At 43.0% G+C, this 21,823-nt stretch overlaps 3 protein-coding genes across 3 annotated transcripts; 2 read left to right on the top strand and 1 right to left on the bottom strand.

Annotated features, from left to right (window-relative positions):
- Positions 1-223: 223 nt before the first annotated feature.
- Positions 224-3,529, bottom strand: LOC148309770 (tax1-binding protein 3 homolog). Its single transcript, XM_088259435.1, has 3 exons — positions 3,325-3,529; positions 3,013-3,141; positions 224-1,483 (listed from the first exon to the last, which is right to left on the bottom strand). Exons 1-3 carry the CDS (start codon positions 3,376-3,378, stop codon positions 1,295-1,297), a joined length of 372 nt encoding a protein of 123 aa, XP_088115561.1. The 5' UTR covers positions 3,379-3,529; the 3' UTR covers positions 224-1,294.
- A 1,983-nt stretch (positions 3,530-5,512) lies between these two features.
- On the top strand, positions 5,513-18,530 carry LOC148309768 (E3 ubiquitin-protein ligase Topors-like). Its single transcript, XM_088259410.1, has 5 exons — positions 5,513-5,821; positions 8,672-8,905; positions 15,089-15,255; positions 15,922-16,212; positions 16,355-18,530. The coding sequence occupies exons 2-5, from the start codon at positions 8,687-8,689 to the stop codon at positions 17,898-17,900; spliced, it is 2,223 nt and encodes a 740-aa protein (XP_088115536.1). The 5' UTR covers positions 5,513-5,821; positions 8,672-8,686; the 3' UTR covers positions 17,901-18,530.
- Positions 9,665-14,414, top strand: LOC148309769 (uncharacterized). The gene is made up of 2 exons (XM_088259411.1): positions 9,665-11,072; positions 14,270-14,414. Exons 1-2 carry the CDS (start codon positions 10,090-10,092, stop codon positions 14,277-14,279), a joined length of 993 nt encoding a protein of 330 aa, XP_088115537.1. The 5' UTR covers positions 9,665-10,089; the 3' UTR covers positions 14,280-14,414.
- Positions 18,531-21,823: the final 3,293 nt, after the last annotated feature.

Here is a 21,823-nt window from a genome sequence, read left to right as displayed (position 1 = left end):
TCATAGTGTAGTGCAAAGAGAATCTCATCAGATTGACGCAGTGTAATGTAAAGGCAGCTGTTTATGAGTCACTAAAAATAAAGAAAAATAGAGAATGTTTTAAGACTGTTTAAGAAAACCCCTGCCTTCAAACAACAATTTACATAATCTATATGTAAACTGTACTTCTTGTATACAGAGCAAATGTTATTTTTTATAATTGTTTTCCATATTTCAGAGAAGCTTTTTTTTTGCCATGCACAATATATTATTTAAATTCGAATTTAGGTAGCACAGGGCATCCTCGTGACATAAATAATTTGCGGTTTGTCAGATAATGCCAAACTAATACATTGCGGTATCTATCTAGTGAAGACAACTTAACTGTCATTAGGCATGTACCACTGACAGAGCAATTAACAGTTGTAACAAAGATTTCAACGGCACTCTTGCGCTTATAATAACAAAGTTCAACTGTATTTTGACCATTACACATAGGTACTATCATCAGTTAGGCTCACTAGGAAGAAGAATGAGATTTAATAATAAATAATGGCTCTACTGTGATGGCATTAATTTATAGTTAACACTTAATTGCATTTTTAAAACATTTTTACAAAAATGTTAGTAATGTTAGTATGTAATCACTCACCGAGATTTTTGTCTACCGGTTTAAAGACGTACCCATCTCTTTGTCAGGACAATCACAACATCAGCATACAAACAATACTAAACCTTACTACCATAGCACTCTTCACACACTTACAACTGCACTAAATATTGATCACATGCGTTGACATACTCGGGTCGATCAAAAACGGAAGTGATTAATATTCTTCTTCTTCTCCGTCTTATTCCTCATTGCTGAGGGTTGTGACCCTTGAGAAGCAATGAGTCTTCTCCAGTTATCCCTTGACTGCGCTGCACGTAGCGCTCCAACCACATTAATATTATGTGTTTGGACTTATAACTAGTCTGTGAATAATGCTATGGTATTGACTTGTAGTATTCTTTGAATGCTGGTGTAGCGATTGTCCTGACGAAGAGACGGGTACATCTCGAAACCGGTAGACAAAAATATCAGTGAGTGTATGTAACTACATATTAACATTTTTGTAAAAAAGTAAAAATGACTAACCACAAAGTAAATGCTATAAATATTAAAAATATTAATAATAGTATATTTAAAAATTTGGCCACTGTTAACTTAGCTAATACTCTGTGGATCGATAGCGTGAAGCAGTTTTGTACTTTGATAATGTCTTTTAAAAACTGCCATCTGTATCAAAATCTCAAATGAGAGACAAAGTACAATTTACGTCGAAGTGACTCCCTTCCTCGCCACCAGGAGGTTGAGCACGGGGTGTTTCTTGATGTAACTAACAGCTTTCTTGTGGGTTACCATTGTAAAGTCATAACCGTTGCATTGTAGAATTTTATCGTGCATTCTCAAGCCTGATTTTGCAGCTGGGCTCCCGTCATACACTTCAGTCACATAGATTCCCTAGAAGAGAGAAAAAACACTGTAATTATTTCCTCTTAGCATCATCCTCGCCTATTCAGGATGGTATGGTACTGAAATTGTGTACTGGTAGAAGAAAATAATACATGAACGGACCTAATAAATATATGTTCTATAATGAATGAGGTGAGCGAAAAAACTCTATGCTTATACAAACATGTGATTTTTTTAAAAGGAATGTCCCGCAAACTCTCTGCTTTTAGAGGCCTGTTTGCAGGTAGAATAAGGAAGTTAAATGTGAAAAACATATCAAACACACTGAAACCAATTGAAAATAAATTATTCTTAAATTTATTTTGTAATTGGCAGGAAACGAACCCGCGACGCCAGTTTCGCAGACTAGCATCTACCCTACTACTATTATTATAATTATAATAATAAAATAATAATATAACATCTCTTGAAATGTAGGATACCTTTGTATCAGTCCAAATGGTTATAAATTAGTACAGTAAGTAACATGACTACTTAACAAAATTATAGTAAAAAAAGAATATGACAATTTTTATATAGGTATTGCAGACACCCGGACCAATTTAACCTTTTTTTGTTGTTGTGAGGTCAAGGGATCTTGCATCCGTTATAATTTAACCTTATAGTTTGTTCTCTGCCTTAACCATGTTTACGCGCTCTTCTTTGTGATTGTTTCTTCCTATGACGAGCACTAATTTTAATAATTTAAAATATGCACATGTGTACACATTTAACACAACATGGTGTTCATATTCGGTAAGTCTCCATAATATCTTTTAACCCTTTCCACTCTGACCATTTTTTCTAATAACTGATCAGCTACTCTGATCAAAAAAATGCGACGTTTTTCTACCATTAAAATAAATATTTTTGTTCCCTAATTTTGGGACACTCTGTCTGGCTATTTGTATGACCATGTTAATTAAGATTAACTGTATTTATCTGAAATATTTGTTGGTGGAATATACTTGGGTGATAGAGAAATTAGTGATTTAAGTTATACCTGCGCCGGGCCAGACATTGTGGCCTACGGAGCTGCCTACTAGAATCATACGGGCCAGAATGTCTGGCCTACAGAGGGGTAAGAGTTAAATATATGGTATATACAAATAAATTTGTTAGGTTTTACTTTCCTTAAAATGTTACAGCCTACCGGGGATAGCCTCACTAATACCTCTTGGCACTTAAATAGTTAAAAGTATTTTAATTGGTCTGGGTGTTTATGATGTACTTTTCATATTCTCCTTTCATTTTCATTTCTGCCTTTCTATTCTCTAATTCTACCTAGGTATAACCTCTTTTAAAAAAAAAATATGTAAAAAAAAGTTACTGGTTGAAAATTGATGATTCCAAATTGTCGGCAGTTCTCCAATAATTATTTTAGTTTCACAATTTATGTCTTGGCCAATAAATAGTACATGCAGCTTGATGAAAAATTAATCTGCAATATCTGAGGGATATTCAGGACAACATAACTTAAATTATCAACTGTTGAAAATATTTTTTTTTTAAATACAGTATGTATTGTATTTATTTACATTGTCAGTATATCCTTGCGGGCTTTTACGGAAGTCTTGATCTATTCCACCGCCTATTTTGAAACCGCATTTCACAACATCTCTTCCCTCTGCATCAACACTGGTTTCCTTGTGTAAAGTTATAGGGATCTAAAAAAAATACAAGTAATTCAATAAAATCCTCATCTTCAATATGTTTCTGTAAAATTTACTTAAAGAACTTATTACTGTAATCGATAACAGTCTCGATAGTATAAAAGATAAAATAAAATAAAATAAATATCTTACTTAAGATTAGTTCGTGTTTATGTGATGGAAAGACAGATTACTCACGCTGAGACACTCCATCGCCGTGCCCGCTTGGTGCTGAAATGCCATTTTCGCCATTTTTGAGGATTTTATTAATACCTTTGGTGCTTGCAAAAGTAGAACTATACAGACGTATAATTTACAGCCGGCACTTATCGAAGCTGGAGGCAAAAATATCAAGTGCTGAAAATTACTCCGCACCCAGCTCCACCCGCTACAAAATCACTTTGACAAGTCCACAGATTATTAGGAGAAGTCCCAAAACATAACGAGTGTTACCATTATTGAAAAAAAATGGTACCTATTATGTTACTGTAGGATCTACTTTGTAAATAAAAAATATATACTCAGTTTTTTCCTGTTCTTTTATTGTTTTCTTTATTGTAGTTGAAAAACTTGGCATTGCTCAACGGGGTCTTGATACCAATCCTAATTTATGGAAGTGAAGCATGAAGTTAATAAAAGAAGTCAGGTCAGAAGTCGAAATAATCGGTGGATATGTATGAACAGTGCATGAATGTGGAAGAGGCGAAGAATGTTGACAGAGTGGTAAGGCGTTCATTATTTCTGCCTATCCCTACGAAGCGGCGTGATGGTTAGTTAGTTATATAGCAAATTTCATCGCGCATAAGGTTCGCTTTGACCGAATTGATAAAATCTGAGTATGTAGTAAGCAGTAAGTACTAGTAAATAATCTTTGGCATTAAACTTATCCAAAGCATTGTATCCGTGTACGAGGATACCACTGTATGATTTAGGGTAAGTGGTTCATTTTCATCATGGTTTAACATCCCTAACGGTGTCAAACAGTGATGTGCAATGTCGACTTGGCTGTTTAATCTATGCACATGGATAAGTGCATGAAAGAACTGGAAGGTTTAAATTGGTTTAAATGTTGGACCAAAGCAACTATTCTTTTCTGTTTTTCTTGCCGATAATAGAGAAGACCTGCATACGTTGGTGACAAAAGTATACAATGTGTGCAAAAAAAGTGATTTATTGATGAATGTTAGCAAATCTAAAATTATGGTTATTGAAAGAGATTAATGTAGATCTGAGTGGGAAATATTGGTAAAAGGGGAGATTTTGGAACTGGTAGATAATTTCGTATATTTGGGTAGTATGTTTTCTAGGGATGGAATGTTTGATAAAGACATAGAAAGGAGAGTGAATGGTGCACTGAAATCAGTTAAAGAAAATAAAAACCGATCAGTGAAAGCTTAACTGTCAGAACACAACGGAGTCCTGGTTCCAACCCTTATGTATGGAAGTGAGGTTCGGATTTGGCAAAAGAAGTATGAAAGCAATGCAGTTGAAATGCGATCCCTCAGACGAATATGCGCCAAAACTATGAATGATAGATATTCGAATGGTGAAATAAGGAAAGAATGAAAGGCTGAGATAAGCATTATCGATAAAATTAAGAAAGTTGTGTTGATATGGTTTGGGCATGTGGAACGCATGAGTGAGGAAAAAACGGTGATACAAATTTATGAGGCAAACGTAGTTGGAAAAAGAAGCAGAAGAAGACCGAGGTGAACTTGGCGCAATCAGGTTTTTTTTAAAGATAAATATTTGTGTTTTTATTATATATTCATACTATTTCTGTGAGTCTAAGCAGCTCATGATTAGAAATAGGTATCAAATTGCGGTAGAGGGGTTCGAACCGAGAAACTCTGACTTAAGAGTCCGCGACACTAACCACGCGACCACAATCCAACACTTATGTCATATACTTGAAAGCGGCCGGGTCAGGAGTCGAAATAATCGGCGTGTATGTATGAGGAGATGCACGAATGTGGAAGAGGCGTAGAATGTTTGCAAAGACAGGGTGGTATGGCGTTCTATCCTCTCTGCCTACCCCTGCGGAGAAGCAGCGTGATGTTTAGTTAGTTAGTTAGATAGGTTCGCTTTATTTTCGTCGTTATTAATATTGTTAATAGGGGGTATTATGCTATTCATAAACAAATGATCGAACGGCTACATAACAGATGTTGGTTTCTTTTCGGTACATAATTGTTTTTTTTTTAACGACTAACATATAACTCAAATGTTATCATTTTATTTCATTTATCGGAAGGATTTAAAATGTGATTACTTTCATATTTTAATTGAAAACTGTATTCATTATTCTAAAACATTATTTGTAGTTTTTAAAACTAGCCCCTCGTACATAAGACTAGTTGACAATTCACAAAATTCCATATGAATTGCACGCGAGAGCACGGTGTCCGATCTGAGTACGATCGTAAAATGGCTGAATCCGTCGGAAAATGTCGGTAATGACTCGTCTTATGGTGTGCTAAACATACTAGCATGTGCTACGAACGTTATCGCAACTCCAAGTTTATATTAGTGATGTTAACGTGAATAATTGTTTTATTTTTAAATACATTATCTGATCACGGCCCCTTGCTTTGGTTTGTCATTCGTATCATTCGTGCGCATTCGCTCAGTTACCGGAATCGACTTCTTGTAATAGGAAAAACTCCATTGATTCTGGAATGAAAAAACAAATCTGGTATGTCTCAAGCATTTTTCTACATATTTTTTTTCGGTTATTTATGTTTTTATAGGGACAGAAATAGTGTTTTCAATAATTACAATACAAAATCTAAATTTTTTCCATATGTCATATTCTGTAATTACACATTTGTTTAAATTTTCTCAAATACGGTGTTTATTGTTATTTGACCTCAGTACTTGGTAATGACTCATTTTAACTTGTTAACGAAGTTCAGATTTATTTTTTTGCAGCAGAGTGAAAATTGACTGACGATGAAAATATATATATCTTAATTTCATAAGGGGTGTTTCATCGTTTTTCTATTCATCCGTTTTTTTTAACGATTTCTTTGCATCCCAAATTATTGTGAACAATTCAACACATAACAAAAAAAATAACAAATGGATTAAAAAAAAAAGACTTAACATCAGTGACAAGTTTTCTCTTATCTAAAGTAAATTAAAAATGGCCATTTCCGCAGCTGACGTAAATTTTTATGGTGTGTTGATTTTTTTGATTGAATACCTGTTTCTTTTATTAATACGGAAAAATCGTAGCATAAACATTATATTTGTATTTTTTTTTAATGCTGTACTTTTTTTAAAGTACTTTTTTTTTAATATTTGAGTTGCAATTATTACTAGCCATGCTTATGATTTACAAAGCTTATAGTTATTCAATAAAATGATGTTTATTATATCTAAGTAATGTCGTAATGTGTGAGGATCAAGTAGGATTGTTGGCTGTTGTTGGGAGGGCGCTGAAAAATAATTGATTCTCAAAGTGGGTGATAGACAAAATAAGTTTGAGAACCACTGCATTAGGGAAATAATTAATACTTTAAAAAGAATTCTGTCACAGCAATTTCTTGTTTTGCTTATGTTAGTATTCATTATCAAGAAACTCACTAATGCTTTGTGAATTATCATTCTCCCGGTCTCATTGATAATGCATTGCTTACTCAACAAAATTCTGATATAGGTACTATAACTAATGTGCACGAGAATGTGTGTAGATATCTACTTATGCTGACATAATTATGTGGTGAAATCAGCATTTTATCTTTCCCTTATCTCTGCCCAGTGGTGCATAGGGTACTTATAATACTCATCTTGTGTTGTAGGGTTACGAGTTTCAATAATAATAACAAAATAAATCTATTAAAAATCACTGTTTTAAGCAAGTATTCCATCGGGGAAAAAGTGTGTTTAATATGGCTGACTAAGTATTACTTGCACCATATTGTGTCGGGTTGTGGTCCCGTGGTTAGTGTCGCGGACTCTTAAGTCCGAGTTTCTCAGTTCGAACCCACTCTACCACAATTTGATACCTATTTCTAATAACGAGTCGAACTGAGGCTCACAAAAATAGTATGAAATTGAAATATTTGTGTGAATAATAAAAACACAAATATTTCTCTTCTTTAAAAAAAAAAAATATTTCGATTCCCAGGGTGGGGCCAAATAAATATAAGTGATTTTTCACCCTAAAATTTATTCAATTTTACCCTGGATTGGTAATACCTGAAGAGGAGGGCTGATCGCTTTTCCTTCATGTTCTAACGATCAAGATACACTGCGATAAAACTCCATTTATATGATGCAGTGCCCTATGCACCATTGGGTGCCGATAAGGGTTAGAAGAAGAAGAATTGTAGTACTGTCCCCTTTCTTCGGTTAATAACCTCATGTTTTGAATTTCTCTTTCCGGCTTTGAATGCTGCATTATAATTCGCTCATGTACAAAACGGAAATAAACACGCCATTTCCACAAACAAACTTACTTCCGCTTCTAGCTTCCGAGAGGAAGGCTCCCCATCATATTGATTGTGTTATTACTACATATGATTGTGTTATTATTACATACTTCATCTTGTCTGGCTATGACGATCAAGATAACACGTTTTATGATGCAGTGCCCTATGTACCATCGGGTGCGGATGAGTGTTTGAAGAAGCGTCACCATTAGTCCCAATAGTTTTTTTCAATTCAATGCAATTCAATTAAATTATTATTCAATTCAATTAAATTAATTCAATAATTAATATATACATTACAAACTAACATGTAAGGCGTATACATTCAAAAAACAAATTAAAAAGTAAGCAAGAAGACTCTTGTTAAATGTGTAGAAGAATCCCGCTTCGGAACATCCTTTGGACACATGGAACAGATCAATATCCAATGTGATATTCTTCAACATAGCTGTACCTCTTCCTACAGGCATAACCATCGGCAGGTTGGTCCTGTGTATAGGAATGTGAAACAATCTATGCCGACGCTGTATTAGGTAACTATCGGGAACATACAGACCAATGCTCCGGATAATTTCAGTATAATCGATCATACCGCGCAACAATCGATTAAAATGTGTAATCAAATACACATTCCTTCTAGTCTCTAAACTATTGTAGCCAAGCATACCCTGGAGAAACTCGGTCAGAGAGTGGGTAGAGCCAAGGTTAATAGCCGTACTCCCTCATGTAGAGATACCTCAAAAACTTATTTTGGACTTTCTCTACCATAGTTATCGATGGTGGGACAGTGGTTTAGTCAGTGTATTTTCCAGCTATTACTCGAAAATATTAATTCATGACATAAGGTTTTCGCCAAAAGATTATTTATTTGATAATTTTTTTTTAAAAATAAAATAAAGATGGAGAGAATAGGAGGACGCCGAGGACCTGGTGGAAAACGAACATCGTGGCTTCGCAATATTCGCAACTGGACTGGGATGAGAGGAGTGGAGGAGTTGTTCCGGACAGCGCAGGACCGCCAAGCCTTTGCCATAGTGATCGCCAACGTTGGGGCGACCTGACCAGGCACACGAAGATGAAGAAGTTTTAAAAATTGTGTATTTTTCCAGACATCCAGCGTGAGAATGGCGAGCGTGGAGGGTGGCAGTGTGGGTGCTCCGTCAGCGGGGGACGTGGAGGGCGACAGGAAGGACGGCAGCGTGCCTCCCCCCTCCCCGTCCCCCGGGGGCCGCAGCTCCCCCCCGCCAGACTGCGCCATCTGCCTGAATCAGTGCAGAAACAAGTCCTTCACGGATTCCTGCCTTCACCAGTTTTGCTTCCAATGCCTGCTCACTTGGAGCAAGGTAAGACAACCCATTTAGCTTTTAATCCTTGGTTTTTTAATTCAGCTCAACTGGAGTAGAGATGGGCAAACTTTTATTGGCGGGCCGATGTAGTTTAAACGTAGTTAGTTCACGACAGGCGTCATAGCGTAGTTGAGTAGATACTCGACTATGAAATTGGCGTTGAGGGTCCGATTCCCGCGAAGCGCAGAATAAATTCAAGAAAGATTTATTTTCAATATGTCTGGGTGTTTGTCATATATTTTTTACATTTAACTTCCCTATCCTTACTATCCTTCCTGAGGACAAGCTTCTAAAAGTAGAGGCTTTGCGGGTTATTCTATTTAAAATATATGTGTATATATATATATAATGTTAAAGATGGAATTTCTAAAATCCCATCTTTCTTATAGTGTTTGTTGCGGACGTCTGGCCTCCTATGAGGTGTAGCGGTCATCTGGACTTATTATATATATATGTATTAGAATAGCATAGAAATAAGGTAGCATTAAGCATCAAATTGTCAAGCGTTTTATATATGTATTTTGATGTGTTCCATACGGAGCGAATGCGGCGACTGAGCTCCGCCCGCCCGGAAGGGAGAGCGGGGAGCGGGGAACGCGGTCGCCCGCATAGAGGGGCCCGTACGGACAAGCCTCGGATAACGGGAAAAGTACCGTTACCTGAGTAACGGTACTTTACCGTTATACAGCGCCGTGAAACGCCGACACGATATGAAACCGTGCCGGCTATGCAGCCTTATTTCTTAAATAAATTAGTGTGTGTGTGTAAAAACCAAATTGGTCTTTTATTTCTACATTCTCCGCTCCTTCGCCTCAAGAATTCGCCGCTGGACTTCGCCTGACTCGCCGTCTCACTGCACCAACAACGGACCGTTGGAAAGCCTTTCTCAAGGCTAGTGAGTACGCTTCAACACACGAGTCAGTGCGATCTCCCTGCGATCCTGCTCTCCGTACCTCAGTCTGGTATCCATTAGACCGATACCCAAGTCGGAGGCCCTTTTCAGGGCCAGTGGATATTGTTCGGCTACGCCGACCGGACTGAGCTGCGGTGAGTCTCTGCCCCTTACAACGGCAGAGCAATAGCTGTGCTACAGACGGCGGGCCCCCCAGTGGCATTGCGAGAGTTACGTCGGTAACATTTGGTCCTTCGAGCCGGATCTGGACCCCCCGTCTACAGCTACGATGCCGGCTTCGTTGCGATCGGGTCGCAACGCCGGTATGGATCCCGAGGGCCGCGAAGAGGATGCTGCCTCCGTTTCGTCCACTCATACCATCACGGGCGCTGAGCTGCGCCGTCAGCTAGATGAGATGGCCGAGAACAGCCGGAGGCAGGAGGAGCAGAACGCAGAGTTGAGGGAAATGATCGACCGGCTGCAAGCAGCGAATGCAGCGTCGCTTGGAGGGGTTTCTGCTGCGGGGAACGCGGCTTATTCTTCCCGTAGCGAGCCTAGGCCGGAGGACTCCGGCTCAGCTTCTCGAGCACCGGCGGACAACCCGGTTAGAGAGACGCCCTACACACACTCGCCGAGGCCAAAGGCTCACGGCCCGGCAACAGCGTACGAGCATCACCCGGATGAGTCCGGAAGACGCAGAGCGCAGGAGCGCTACGTAAGGCGTACCTACAGCGACAACAGAGGACCGGGAGAGCGTGACCCGGTTCGAGAGTGGGTGGATGACGCCCCCTCACTCTTCCCGCCACCCAGGACGATGGATCGAGGCGGTCCGGTGCAAGCAACAGTGCCCGGGCGAACCGATTTCTCCCCCTGGACCGGGGAAAGGGCATCGACCAGATGGTCGAGCCAGCCAAAATACCAGCGAGACACAAACCGCGAGAAACCGGCGGTAGTGCGAGAGAGGCGACACGTGTTTGTGTGTACTGTAGAAAGTTGTGCGTGCTGCGATGGGGCGCACAAACTCGCACGATGTGATATGTTTGAAACAAAGACTTTGAGTGAGAGACGGGCGCTCGCCCGCACTAGTTCCGCGTGTTTTATATGCTTGGAAGTGGGACACAGATCCAGGAGCTGCAAGGAGGAAAAGTGCGATCTGTGCGGCGGTCGCCATCATCGATTGCTACATCCGGACAATAGTGCACCGATCGATGTATTGATATCCTGTGTAAATACCGAGGAGGTACCAGTTACCTTCAAAGTTATACCGATAACGTTGAAGGGACCGCGCGGCCAAGTTTCCATCGACGCGCTGCTCGATGACGGCTCCTCAGTAACTCTTATCGAACAGGGAGTAGCAACCGAGGTCGGGGCGACGGGCGCCGCAAACAACTTAGCCATTGCGACCTTGGGTGGTAAGGTTAACGCCGTGAGTTCACAGTGCGTGTCGGTATTCATCAACGAGTACGAGGTTCAGGCGCGGACAGTGCCAACTATGAACTTGCCATACCGGAACAAAGAGAGTGCGCGGGCCGGGGGCGTAAGGCCGCGGATGTTGATCGGGCTAGATAACGCCTCGTTAACGGCAGTGAGCGGCTCCCCTGTGTTTCAAGCGGACGGGCGGTTGACAGTAACTACCGCTTTGGGACCGGTAACATACGGGCTTACCCATCCGAAGCTACAGCGGACCACAAGTCGGGTTAGAGGAGTTGTTAAGTCTTTCCCAGGAGGGAAGGATGCCGCCGGGATGCTGCCAGGAGATGGCAGGGATCTTCACGCAGCGTATCACGTCGGAGTTTGCCGCATCGTGCCGGAGTTGTCCGGCCCACTGATGCCGCCGAGGGGCCACCTCTATCGTGGCGCGGCGCATCACAGCGACCGGCCGGAGATGTCCGGCACATGGATGCTGCCGCGGGGCCACCTGGATCGTGGCGCGGCGCACCACAGCAACACATCGATGCCGCCGAGGGGCCACCTGGTTCGTGGCTCGGCGCATCATAGCGAGACGCCGGAGACGTCCGGCAAACAGATGCTGCCGTGGGGCCACCAGGATTGTGGCACGGCGCATCATAGCGACTCGTCGGAGCTGTTGTCCGACACACCGATGCTACCGCGGGGCCACCTGGATCGTGGCGCGGCGCATCTTAGCGACTCGTCGGAGACGTCCGGCACATCGGTGCTACCGCGGGGCCACCTGCATCGTGGCGCGGCGCATCACAGCGAGACGCCGGAGACGTCCGGCACATCGATGCTACCGCGGGGCCACCTGTTTAGTGGCGCGGTGCATCGCCCTGAGCGGTCGGAGCCGTTGTCCGACCCCCTGATGACGCCGAGGGGCCACCTGGTTCGTGGCTCGGCTCATCATAGCGAGACGCCGGAGACGTCCGGCACATCGATGCTACCGCGGGGCCACCTGCTTCGTGGCGCGGTACATCACAGCAACACCCTGATGCCGCCAAGGGGCCACCGGGATCGTGGCTCGGCGCATCACAGCGAGACGCCAGAGACGTCCGGCAAACAGATGCTGCCGTGGGGCCACCAGGATTGTGGCACGGCGCATCATAGCGACTCGTCGGAGCTGTTGTCCGACACACGGATGCTGCCGCGGGGCCACCTGCATCGTGGCGCGGCGCATCACAGCGAGACGCCGGAGACGTCCGGCACATCGATGCTACCGCGGGGCCACCTGCATCGTGGCGCGGCGCATCACAGCGAGACGCCGGAGACGTCCGGCAAACAGATGCTGCCGTGGGGCCACCAGGATTGTGGCACGGCGCATCATAGCGACTCGTCGGAGCTGTTGTCCGACACACGGATGCTGCCGCGGGGCCACCTGCATCGTGGCGCGGCGCATCACAGCGAGACGCCGGAGACGTCCGGCACATCGATGCTACCGCGGGGCCACCTGTTTAGTGGCGCGGTGCATCACCTTGAGCGGTCGGAGCCTTTGTCCGACCCACCCCGGATGCCGCCGAGGGGCCACCTGCATCGTGGCGCGGCGCATCACAGCGAGACGCCGGAGACGTCCGGCAAACAGATGCTGCCGTGGGGCCACCAGGATTGTGGCACGGCGCATCATAGCGACTCGTCGGAGCTGTTGTCCGACACACGGATGCTGCCGCGGGGCCACCTGCATCGTGGCGCGGTGCATCACAGCAATACCCTGATGCCGCCAAGGGGCCACCTGGATCGTGGCTCGGCGCATCATAGCGAGACGCCGGAGACGTCCGGCAAACAGATGCCGCCGTGGGGCCACCAGGATTGTGGCACGGCGCATCATAGCGACTCGTCGGAGCTGTTGTCCGACACACGGATGCTGCCGCGGGGCCACCTGCATCGTGGCGCGGCGCATCACAGCGAGACGCCGGAGACGTCCGGCACATCGATGCTACCGCGGGGCCACCTGTTTAGTGGCGCGGTGCATCACCTTGAGCGGTCGGAGCCTTTGTCCGACCCACCCCGGATGCCGCCGAGGGGCCACCTGCATCGTGGCTCGGCGCATCACAGCGACGCGCCGGAGGTGTCCGGCACACGGATGCTGCCGCGAGGCCACCTGGATTGTGGCACGGCGCATCTTAGCGTCACGTCGGAACTGTTGTCCGACCCACCCCCGATGCCGCCGAGGGGCCACCTGGATCGTGGCTCGGCGCATCTTAGCGTCACGTCGGAGCTGTTGTCCGACCCCCCACTGATGACGTCGACGAGCCACCTGGATCGTGGCTCGACTCATCACAGCGCAGATCAAATCACAGAACCGGAGATGTCCGGCCCGCCGATGCTGCCGTGGAGCCACCTGGATTCTGGCGCGGCGCATCGCCTTGACCGGGGGGAGATATCCGGTCAACGTATAGAGCGGCTGGGGCTGTCCGGCCCACCTTGGATGCTGCCGGAGGATCGCAGAAATCTTCTCGCGGCGCATCACCCTTGCATGCCGGAATTGTCCAGCCAGACAACGATGCCGCCGGAAGACCACTTGCAGTCTGGCGCGGCGCATCGTTCTGACCGGCCAGAGCTGCCCTACTCGGATGCTGCCGGGAGATCACGGAGATCTTCGCGAGGAGCACCGTCTCGACCGGCCGGAGATGTCCGGCCCGGACCCGACGCTGCCGGGAGATCACTCGGATCTTCACACCGCGGCGCATCGCATGAACGAGCTACGAGCTAAAGAAACGTCCTGATGAGGAACCCACACGTCCTGCTGCATTCTGGGTACAGCGAAGCTGCACGGGGGGAGTGTTGCGGACGTCTGGCCTCCTATGAGGTGTAGCGGTCATCTGGACTTATTATATATATATGTATTAGAATAGCATAGAAATAAGGTAGCATTAAGCATCAAATTGTCAAGCGTTTTATATATGTATTTTGATGTGTTCCATACGGAGCGAATGCGGCGACTGAGCTCCGCCCGCCCGGAAGGGAGAGCGGGGAGCGGGGAACGCGGTCGCCCGCATAGAGGGGCCCGTACGGACAAGCCTCGGATAACGGGAAAAGTACCGTTACCTGAGTAACGGTACTTTACCGTTATACAGCGCCGTGAAACGCCGACACGGTATGAAACCGTGCCGGCTATGCAGCCTTATTTCTTAAATAAATTAGTGTGTGTGTGTAAAAACCAAATTGGTCTTTTATTTCTACATTCTCCGCTCCTTCGCCTCAAGAATTCGCCGCTGGACTTCGCCTGACTCGCCGTCTCACTGCACCAACAACGGACCGTTGGAAAGCCTTTCTCAAGGCTAGTGAGTACGCTTCAACACACGAGTCAGTGCGATCTCCCTGCGATCCTGCTCTCCGTACCTCAGTCTGGTATCCATTAGACCGATACCCAAGTCGGAGGCCCTTTTCAGGGCCAGTGGATATTGTTCGGCTACGCCGACCGGACTGAGCTGCGGTGAGTCTCTGCCCCTTACAACGGCAGAGCAATAGCTGTGCTACAGACGGCGGGCCCCCCAGTGGCATTGCGAGAGTTACGTAAGTAACAGTGTTTTAGCTCCTTTTAACCTGTTAACCGGGCGGGACGCATAAATACGTCATAACGTAAACAATATCAGGTACGGGTAGGACATATGAATACGTCCTTGAAATATATGTTTATTATATTATATATATGGACGCATATTTTTCGTACAATAAAGGTATTAGTCATCCATACATGTCTCGACATGAATTTGAGACACGGAGTGAATCAGTATTCGCGCCCGTTACAAGTTGCGTAATTGGACAACGGACCCCCCGGTTAACAGGCTAAGAAGTAAATTAATTCAATATTAAATATGAAAATTTCCTTTTTCCAGATCAAGCCAGAATGCCCTCTTTGTAAACAGACATTTAAATCCATTATTCACAATGTAAAGTCCAACCACCAGTATGAAGAATATATGGTGGAGCCCCCCCCGGAACATCATCGTAATGAAAATTTCTTGGAGATGGACTACTTTGGAACACCTCGCTTCCGTTACAGGTTTGTATTTCTTTTTCTACATTTTTATCAATAACTTCTAGCCGGCTGTAAGTTGCCTTTGCATTTAGGTTTATTTTTAAGTTTTATGTTCTTATAAAATACATAAATATTTGAAGTAAATACTATTTTCGTTTGAAAATAGGAAACAAGTTGTGGTAGAGTCGAACATAGTCTGAACCATGGGACCACACCTCACTGGTCATTGTTATATGTTGGCAAGCTAATAACGGTAGGATAATTTGGTTTTCTTGGTACTTGTTTCTGCACACGATTCTAGATTTGTATTTAGTTTTATCAGGATGGAACGTGGTATACTATTTTATTGATTGATGGTTGGTATAAGAGTTTCTTCTTCTCCGTCTTAGTCCTCATTACTGAGGGTTGTGACCCTTGTTGAAGCGATGACTCTTCTCCAGTTATCCTTTGACTACACTGAGCCACCGAGGTGCCTGCTGCTGTCTTAACTTGATCGGTTCATCGTGTAGGGACCTTCCTTTCCCACTCTTCCCCTCCAGTCTACCAATCATAAACAGTCGTTCCAGACTATCCTCATTGCTACGGGTAACGTGTCCGAAGAACTGAAGAATCCATCGTGTACAGAGATTGGCCATAGTATAGTAGCCGCGTTTTTATAGTCCACTGTAAATAATGAGTAATTTGATGCAGGACCACACTTACGCTGCATCGGCACGAGGGTCTGGCGCTGGAGCGGCTGTTGTTGCGTTACCCGCTGTTGCCGTTACCGCCGGGCGTGCTGTCGGCGAACGAGCTGCCGCCTGTCCTGTCGCAGAGGGCCCTCTCGCCGAGCGTGCTGCCCACCCAGCCCCCGCCCCCGCGCCACTCGAGCCGCTCGCGCGCCGGTCAGTTCCGCCAGTCTGTGTACCGCCACAACCTGTGGGCCTGCCCGGTGCCCGACGTCACCAACCGCCTCCGGGATTGCTCTCCCGAGTTCTACCGGTAAGCCACCATCCAATTTCGCTATTCTGCTGTTAAATTTATTATAAAATAATTGCAAACATTGCGAACGTCGCTTATTGCGAATAGTAGATATTAGATCTGGTACTTAAACGTATTGAACTATATTTGTTTCTTTTTATAGCTCAAATCCGGCTCAAGTTCACCGCCTCATTCCTTGGATAACGAGAGACCTAGCTTTCCTGATACCGGATCCCAACCGCATACTCACCAGGATCCTGGAAACCATCACGGTCATTCCTATTCTCTCCACCGCCTTTCGTCAGATGATCTTACCCTTTTTGAATTTGTATACCGACCACTTTATACACGAATTGTACTACTTTGCAAGATCACCCTATGATATGGTAGGCTATGACTGCGTCGTTCAGTTCCTGCCCAGAGATAACAATGTGGTAATGGAGGTCCTGTCCAGTTCTGACGAGGAGAACAGCACCGACAGCGACATTGTAGAGGTGTCGTACGCCGGTCCCTCGCGCACTGTCCCCGTACCCTTCCCCGTGCCCCCGCCCACGCCTCCCGAGCTGGACCCCTCGGAGCGCCGCCTCGGCGGACTCAGCGACTCGGTGATCGCCATCGAGAGCCTGTCGCACTCCGACACCGAGGACTCCTCGGACGAGGTGACCGTCGTGGGCTACATAAAGCCTCCGCACCAGAGGACTCCCGAGGTGGTGGATCTTCTGGCTTCCGACAGCGACACGGTGATCATCGAAGAGCCCCGCTTCACGGAGCTCTCCAATGATGGTCCCGTCCCTTCTTCCTCCGGTCTAGTTAGAGTCAGCATGAAGAGGAAGCGTCCGAGCAGCGAGAGAGGAGCTTCGGTCGGAGGCAGGCGCATGCAGCGCGCTCGCCCCGTGTCTAGAGACAGCGCCTCTACGGAATGTACCGATCGTGACACTGATTCTGATTACGCTCCCGATCGCTCGGAAGGACCCACCGCAAGTTCCGACGACACCATGTCCAAAGGAAGGTCTTCTGGAAAATCGAAACAGCACCTCGCTTCGGAAATACTGAGATCGTTTAAGAGAATGCACGGGCAGAATCGCCGCGGAGCACTGAATGAAGACAGTGACACATCTAGCAGCGAGTCCGAGTATGAGGAATCTTCTTCCCGCTCCAGTTCTAGCTCACACAATTCCAGTAAAAAGAAGTTACGCAAGAAATGTAGGCGTAAACGAACCCATCCAGATACAGCATCCAGTTCCTCAAATTATCCTAGATCTTTAGCTGGCAAATCGTCGCTTAAATTTGAAAGTCATTCAAAAAGCAAGGAAAGAATGATTACCAAAATTTTTGAAAAGAAGCAACCAAAAAGTGTGAAAGGAAAAAGCAACCTATCTAGTAAATCCAAGGCAAAAAATAAGTGCTTCATAAAGTCTTCATCTAGAAATATAATGGAAACAAATTCCCCGTCTACGAGTAGAGCGTCGTCGTCCCGAGAAGCCGAAGCCGAGAGACTCGAAGAGACGCCGGCGGGAGGCAGCAGCAACATGCTGGACATTGTCAGTAAGTCCATCTTGTCCCATAACAATCCTGTGTTGTCTATTCACAGAGAAAATCCCCCCTCTCCGGATCTCTCCAATCAATTACCCGAGGATGTTGTAACATCTCTGTTAAATCAATTTGACGATAAATTTTTCGACTGTTCCAATCACAGACCCTTAATTTAAGTGCAAATAAAGAAATGAACAATGAGTTTGGATGACATTAAGTGCTTCTATGCGTTCCTGCTCTAACTGAGTATGTAGTATATGTGCGACATTTCTTTGTTCGGTTTTCTGTATAATAAAACATAATGTGTGTTGATTTCAATTTTGCAGTAATGGTTGCGTGGCAAAAATACCATACCAAAAAACAATGGAATGGACACATTGTCTATAAAGGGTATGCTTCTCTACAATTGTTTCAATGAGCTTTATACATATAACTAAAAATGTATATTTTAGTTTTATTACTGTTTGGCCAAACTGAATGGTGCCCACGATTTAGGTACTAAATCAGTTGTTTAGTTGCGGTTATTAGAGCATAACCGGGGCCTTCTATACAGCACTTAGTACTCAAATTGTAAGTAAAACCTTTTATTGGGTACATACATTACAAGGCATATTACCCCAAAAATATTTCCACTTGGTAATTTCAATTGTGACCCAAAATCTACAATCATACTTATCCTTAAAATATTCACTTTCTTCAAAGGCTTGGTAAAGAAACATCTGTATTTCATGATCTTCATTCATCTGTAATAATTGATGCACAAGTGTAAATAACAATGTTAAAATAAATAAACTAATGAATTCTCACTGGACTATTTATTTATTTTCAATTCAAACCCATATCCGCACACCAATGGTGCATAGGGCACTGCATTATATAAACACAGTGTTATCTTGATCGTTGACACACGAAGGAAAGGTGATCAGCCCTCCCTCCATCAGTTTATTGAGTGTCCCCTGCAATGATTTTATAAAGAATCTATATATGTACATGATTATTGATGCTGATTATTGACTTGTGGTATTATAATTTTATTTTTGCGGTAAAATGACAATTATCATCTGAGATGATAATCTCTTAGTCATATTTAGCATTGTTATAGTTTATTTTAATTTTAAAATAATAGTGAACACATCACCCCTTCAGTGAACGATGTTTTTGGTTTACTTTGTCTGCCTCTATAGTATAGTAGTTAGTGCGTTTTGATTCCCTGAAGAGCTGAGATAAAGATCTGTGATTTTACACTCAATTTTTATGAAATATCACCCTGGCCTGGTGCCTAAAGCGCAAGACTGATCACCCTACCTATTAAAAACGAAAGATACCTAAATATACACACGCACACATATACATTCAATAGGAGCGAGATATAAATATAACAATATCCTATTCAAATAATGATTTCAAATAGCTTAATACAATTCAAAAAAAGACCATTACTCTCCACCAATGAAAAATATCTTTAAGAAACACCATTTTAATAATGAAAATTTTTATTTTTATGTTATTACGAGTTGGTAACGAAATGTATATGTATTTATTTAACGAATGGATAAAAAATAAGATTATTGCATATAAACATATACAAAAATAATGTTTTAACGAGGCTTTGGCAACTCTACCCTTATTATCTTTATGTATGCATCACAATTACATATATTTATTTAAACAATTTAATAAGCACATGGATAGATGAATATGCACAACAATTAATTTATTTGCATCAAATATTAAGGGGAAACTTTTGCTGCCACTTTTAGAAAACAAGCATGAAATCGCTGAATATATAATAATATTGTTTATTATCTAAACTCTGATAAAAAAGCAAAAAAAATCAAATAAATCAATATCTCTTCCGATGTTTTTCAATTACGATTGTTTAGATCATGGGTCGGCAACCTGCGGCCCCATGCGCGGGCCGCATGCGGCCCGCGAGACATCTTGATGCGGCCCGCGAGATTCTCGCCGCAACGCACATGACGGACGATATTATACACAATCGAGTGAAAGGAAGCGAAAAAGGGAGCGAAGGGAATCTCATTGATTTTATTAAATACAATAAATGTCGTTAAAATATACACTTAGCGTTTTATTTTTAAAACTAAAATATTTGTACATAAATATTGTATGTATACCTACTGCAAGTGCGGCCCGCACTGATCCCCATGAAAAATATTTGGCCCTATTACAACAAAAGGTTGCCGACCCATGGTTTAGATTGTACTAACAGAATTTGTTTTATTTAAAATTCTTTACATTATGATTTCGATGAATATTGTATAATATTGTTCATATGTGTATTAGTAAATAATATATGTATATATTAAAAAAATGTGTTTCATTATGTTTACAAAAACAAATACACCTATTAAAAATAACCCCTTGGAATGAGTAATCTAATATTTTGAGATGATAATTGTCAGACATGATATTTAAAAATATTTACTTTAATTTTTTTACACAGACATTTATATGGTGTTCTTCCAGTATTTGTTTTTAAAATTAAAACGTTTTTATAAGGGGTAGACATCGAGCTCTAGCTATGGAGTATGCTAATTAAATAAAAAGGCCAAGTCAAATCACAAAGAACACAAAAAATGTAAATGGATGACAGCAAGGAGTCAACAATGTGGGTATTTTCGCTTTTGTGCTTATTTCTGTTTAGAACGTTTACCAATTTTCTGAGCATTTACAGTTTGTTGCAATCCAATTACAAATATGTATTCAGTTGGAAAGAAGAATGGGGTTGGGGATATGGGAAATACATCCCAAACGCCCAAACCTATTACAAATAGATATTTATTGCAATGCCAGTTTTGCAGCCAAGCCTCTACCCAACTATGCTAAGGTTATTGTTGGTTAGTGATGCATTAAATTGTGTAAGGATGAAAAAAATGTGTTTTTACTCCTGCTAATGAAAGAATGTCGTGTGAACAGAAAGTGGAGGGTGATTAGAATTGTTTTGTTTTCGTGGTCCAGGAAATAAAAGGAATATTATTTTTCAGTCTTCAGAAGACTGTAATCTATTTTGTTACATCTGTAAGAAAGTTTTCAGAATTGTATTGTTTGTTATTTTTGAGATCTGACAACACCTTTGAAACTGTGGTGTTTAAATGATTTTTGTTGTAATTTTCATGACCAGGTACGCTTTTTCTTACTCAAAATATCTATTTTTGCATAATTTGTTTTAAAAATAATGGAAACAGTAAAATTTCTTTTTTTTACAACTACAGACCTGCTCAAATTCTTAGATTAGGATTGGGATATGTTTTCTGGGATATAGATGACGTAAGCGAAGGAGATTAGGGTAAAGTACATCACAAGTTGGGAAAGAAAATGGAGGAAGACGGAAGGTAGGACAAGCAGAATATCAGCAATGCCTTGGTCACTCGGAGTTGCATCCTCGTACTAGCGTGTGTCAAGTTTTTGTTGCTAATTTATACAAGTTCTTTAAGGATGTGTCATATATGAGAATGTTAAGAGTTGTTTTAATTTTTGGGTGGTCAAAATCGATATACAGTAAACGCTCTCTTAACCGGCACCGCTTTAACTGGCCTCTTCTAAGAATGCCTCGCGCCCAAAATACACGTATAGTTCAGATTGTTATCAACGAAGCACGAGAAGAAGAGGAAGTCGACTATAAGGAGTACGAAGTAGAGGCTCTTCAGGTGGCGGCGATGTACATTCACCAGCAGAAGAATTATACTGCAGTGGATGTAATGAATATTCATTTGAAAAATGGCGTGACTACGCTTTTAAAAATTCGATTCAACACAAGAACCAGCAGAAAATAACAGAATTTTTATATCCATTGTGGGCCTACTTTAAAAAATGGAGCAATGTGTGGCCTTTTCCTGTACATATTTTTTACAGTTTGTGAAATGTTTATTTTTAACTTGTGAGTTTCTTATGATAATCAAAGTTCTGTTTTCTTAGTGATTTAAAAAAATGTTTTTATTCTTCCTTGCGGAAGTGTTTTTTTGTGTTTTTCACTACCTTCTCTTTAACCGACTTTTTCACCATCCGGCCCTGGGTCGGTCCCGTCAAGGCCGTTTAGCGGGGTTCGTTGGAGGATTTTTTCGAAACGTATTAATAAAAC

This window comes from Brachycentrus maculatus, unplaced genomic scaffold, assembly GCF_059751285.1.
Source record: "Brachycentrus maculatus isolate JH-2025_06_01 unplaced genomic scaffold, ASM5975128v1 h1tg000117l, whole genome shotgun sequence".
Taxonomy (NCBI): domain Eukaryota; kingdom Metazoa; phylum Arthropoda; class Insecta; order Trichoptera; family Brachycentridae; genus Brachycentrus; species Brachycentrus maculatus.
Note: the sequence above shows the minus strand (reverse complement) of the source record. Positions and strands in the feature narration are given on the sequence as shown.

What these genes read in the sequence shown, in the direction of transcription:
- LOC148309768 (XM_088259410.1), top strand. Translation starts at nt 8,687, where the DNA reads ATGGCGAGCGTGGAGGGTGGCAGTGTGGGTGCTCCGTCAGCGGGGGAC. An exon ending in ACACCTCGCTTCCGTTACAG is followed by an intron (nt 15,256 to 15,921) that starts GTTTGTATTTCT and finishes AATTTGATGCAG; the next exon opens with GACCACACTTACGCTGCATC. An exon ending in TGCTCTCCCGAGTTCTACCG is followed by an intron (nt 16,213 to 16,354) that starts GTAAGCCACCAT and finishes TTCTTTTTATAG; the next exon opens with CTCAAATCCGGCTCAAGTTC.
- LOC148309770 (XM_088259435.1), bottom strand. Translation starts at nt 3,378, where the DNA reads ATGGCGAAAATGGCATTTCAGCACCAAGCGGGCACGGCGATGGAGTGT. An exon ending in CGGCGATGGAGTGTCTCAGC is followed by an intron (nt 3,142 to 3,324) that starts GTGAGTAATCTG and finishes TATTTTTTTTAG; the next exon opens with ATCCCTATAACTTTACACAA. An exon ending in CGCAAGGATATACTGACAAT is followed by an intron (nt 1,484 to 3,012) that starts GTAAATAAATAC and finishes TCTCTCTTCTAG; the next exon opens with GGAATCTATGTGACTGAAGT.
- LOC148309769 (XM_088259411.1), top strand. Translation starts at nt 10,090, where the DNA reads ATGCCGGCTTCGTTGCGATCGGGTCGCAACGCCGGTATGGATCCCGAG.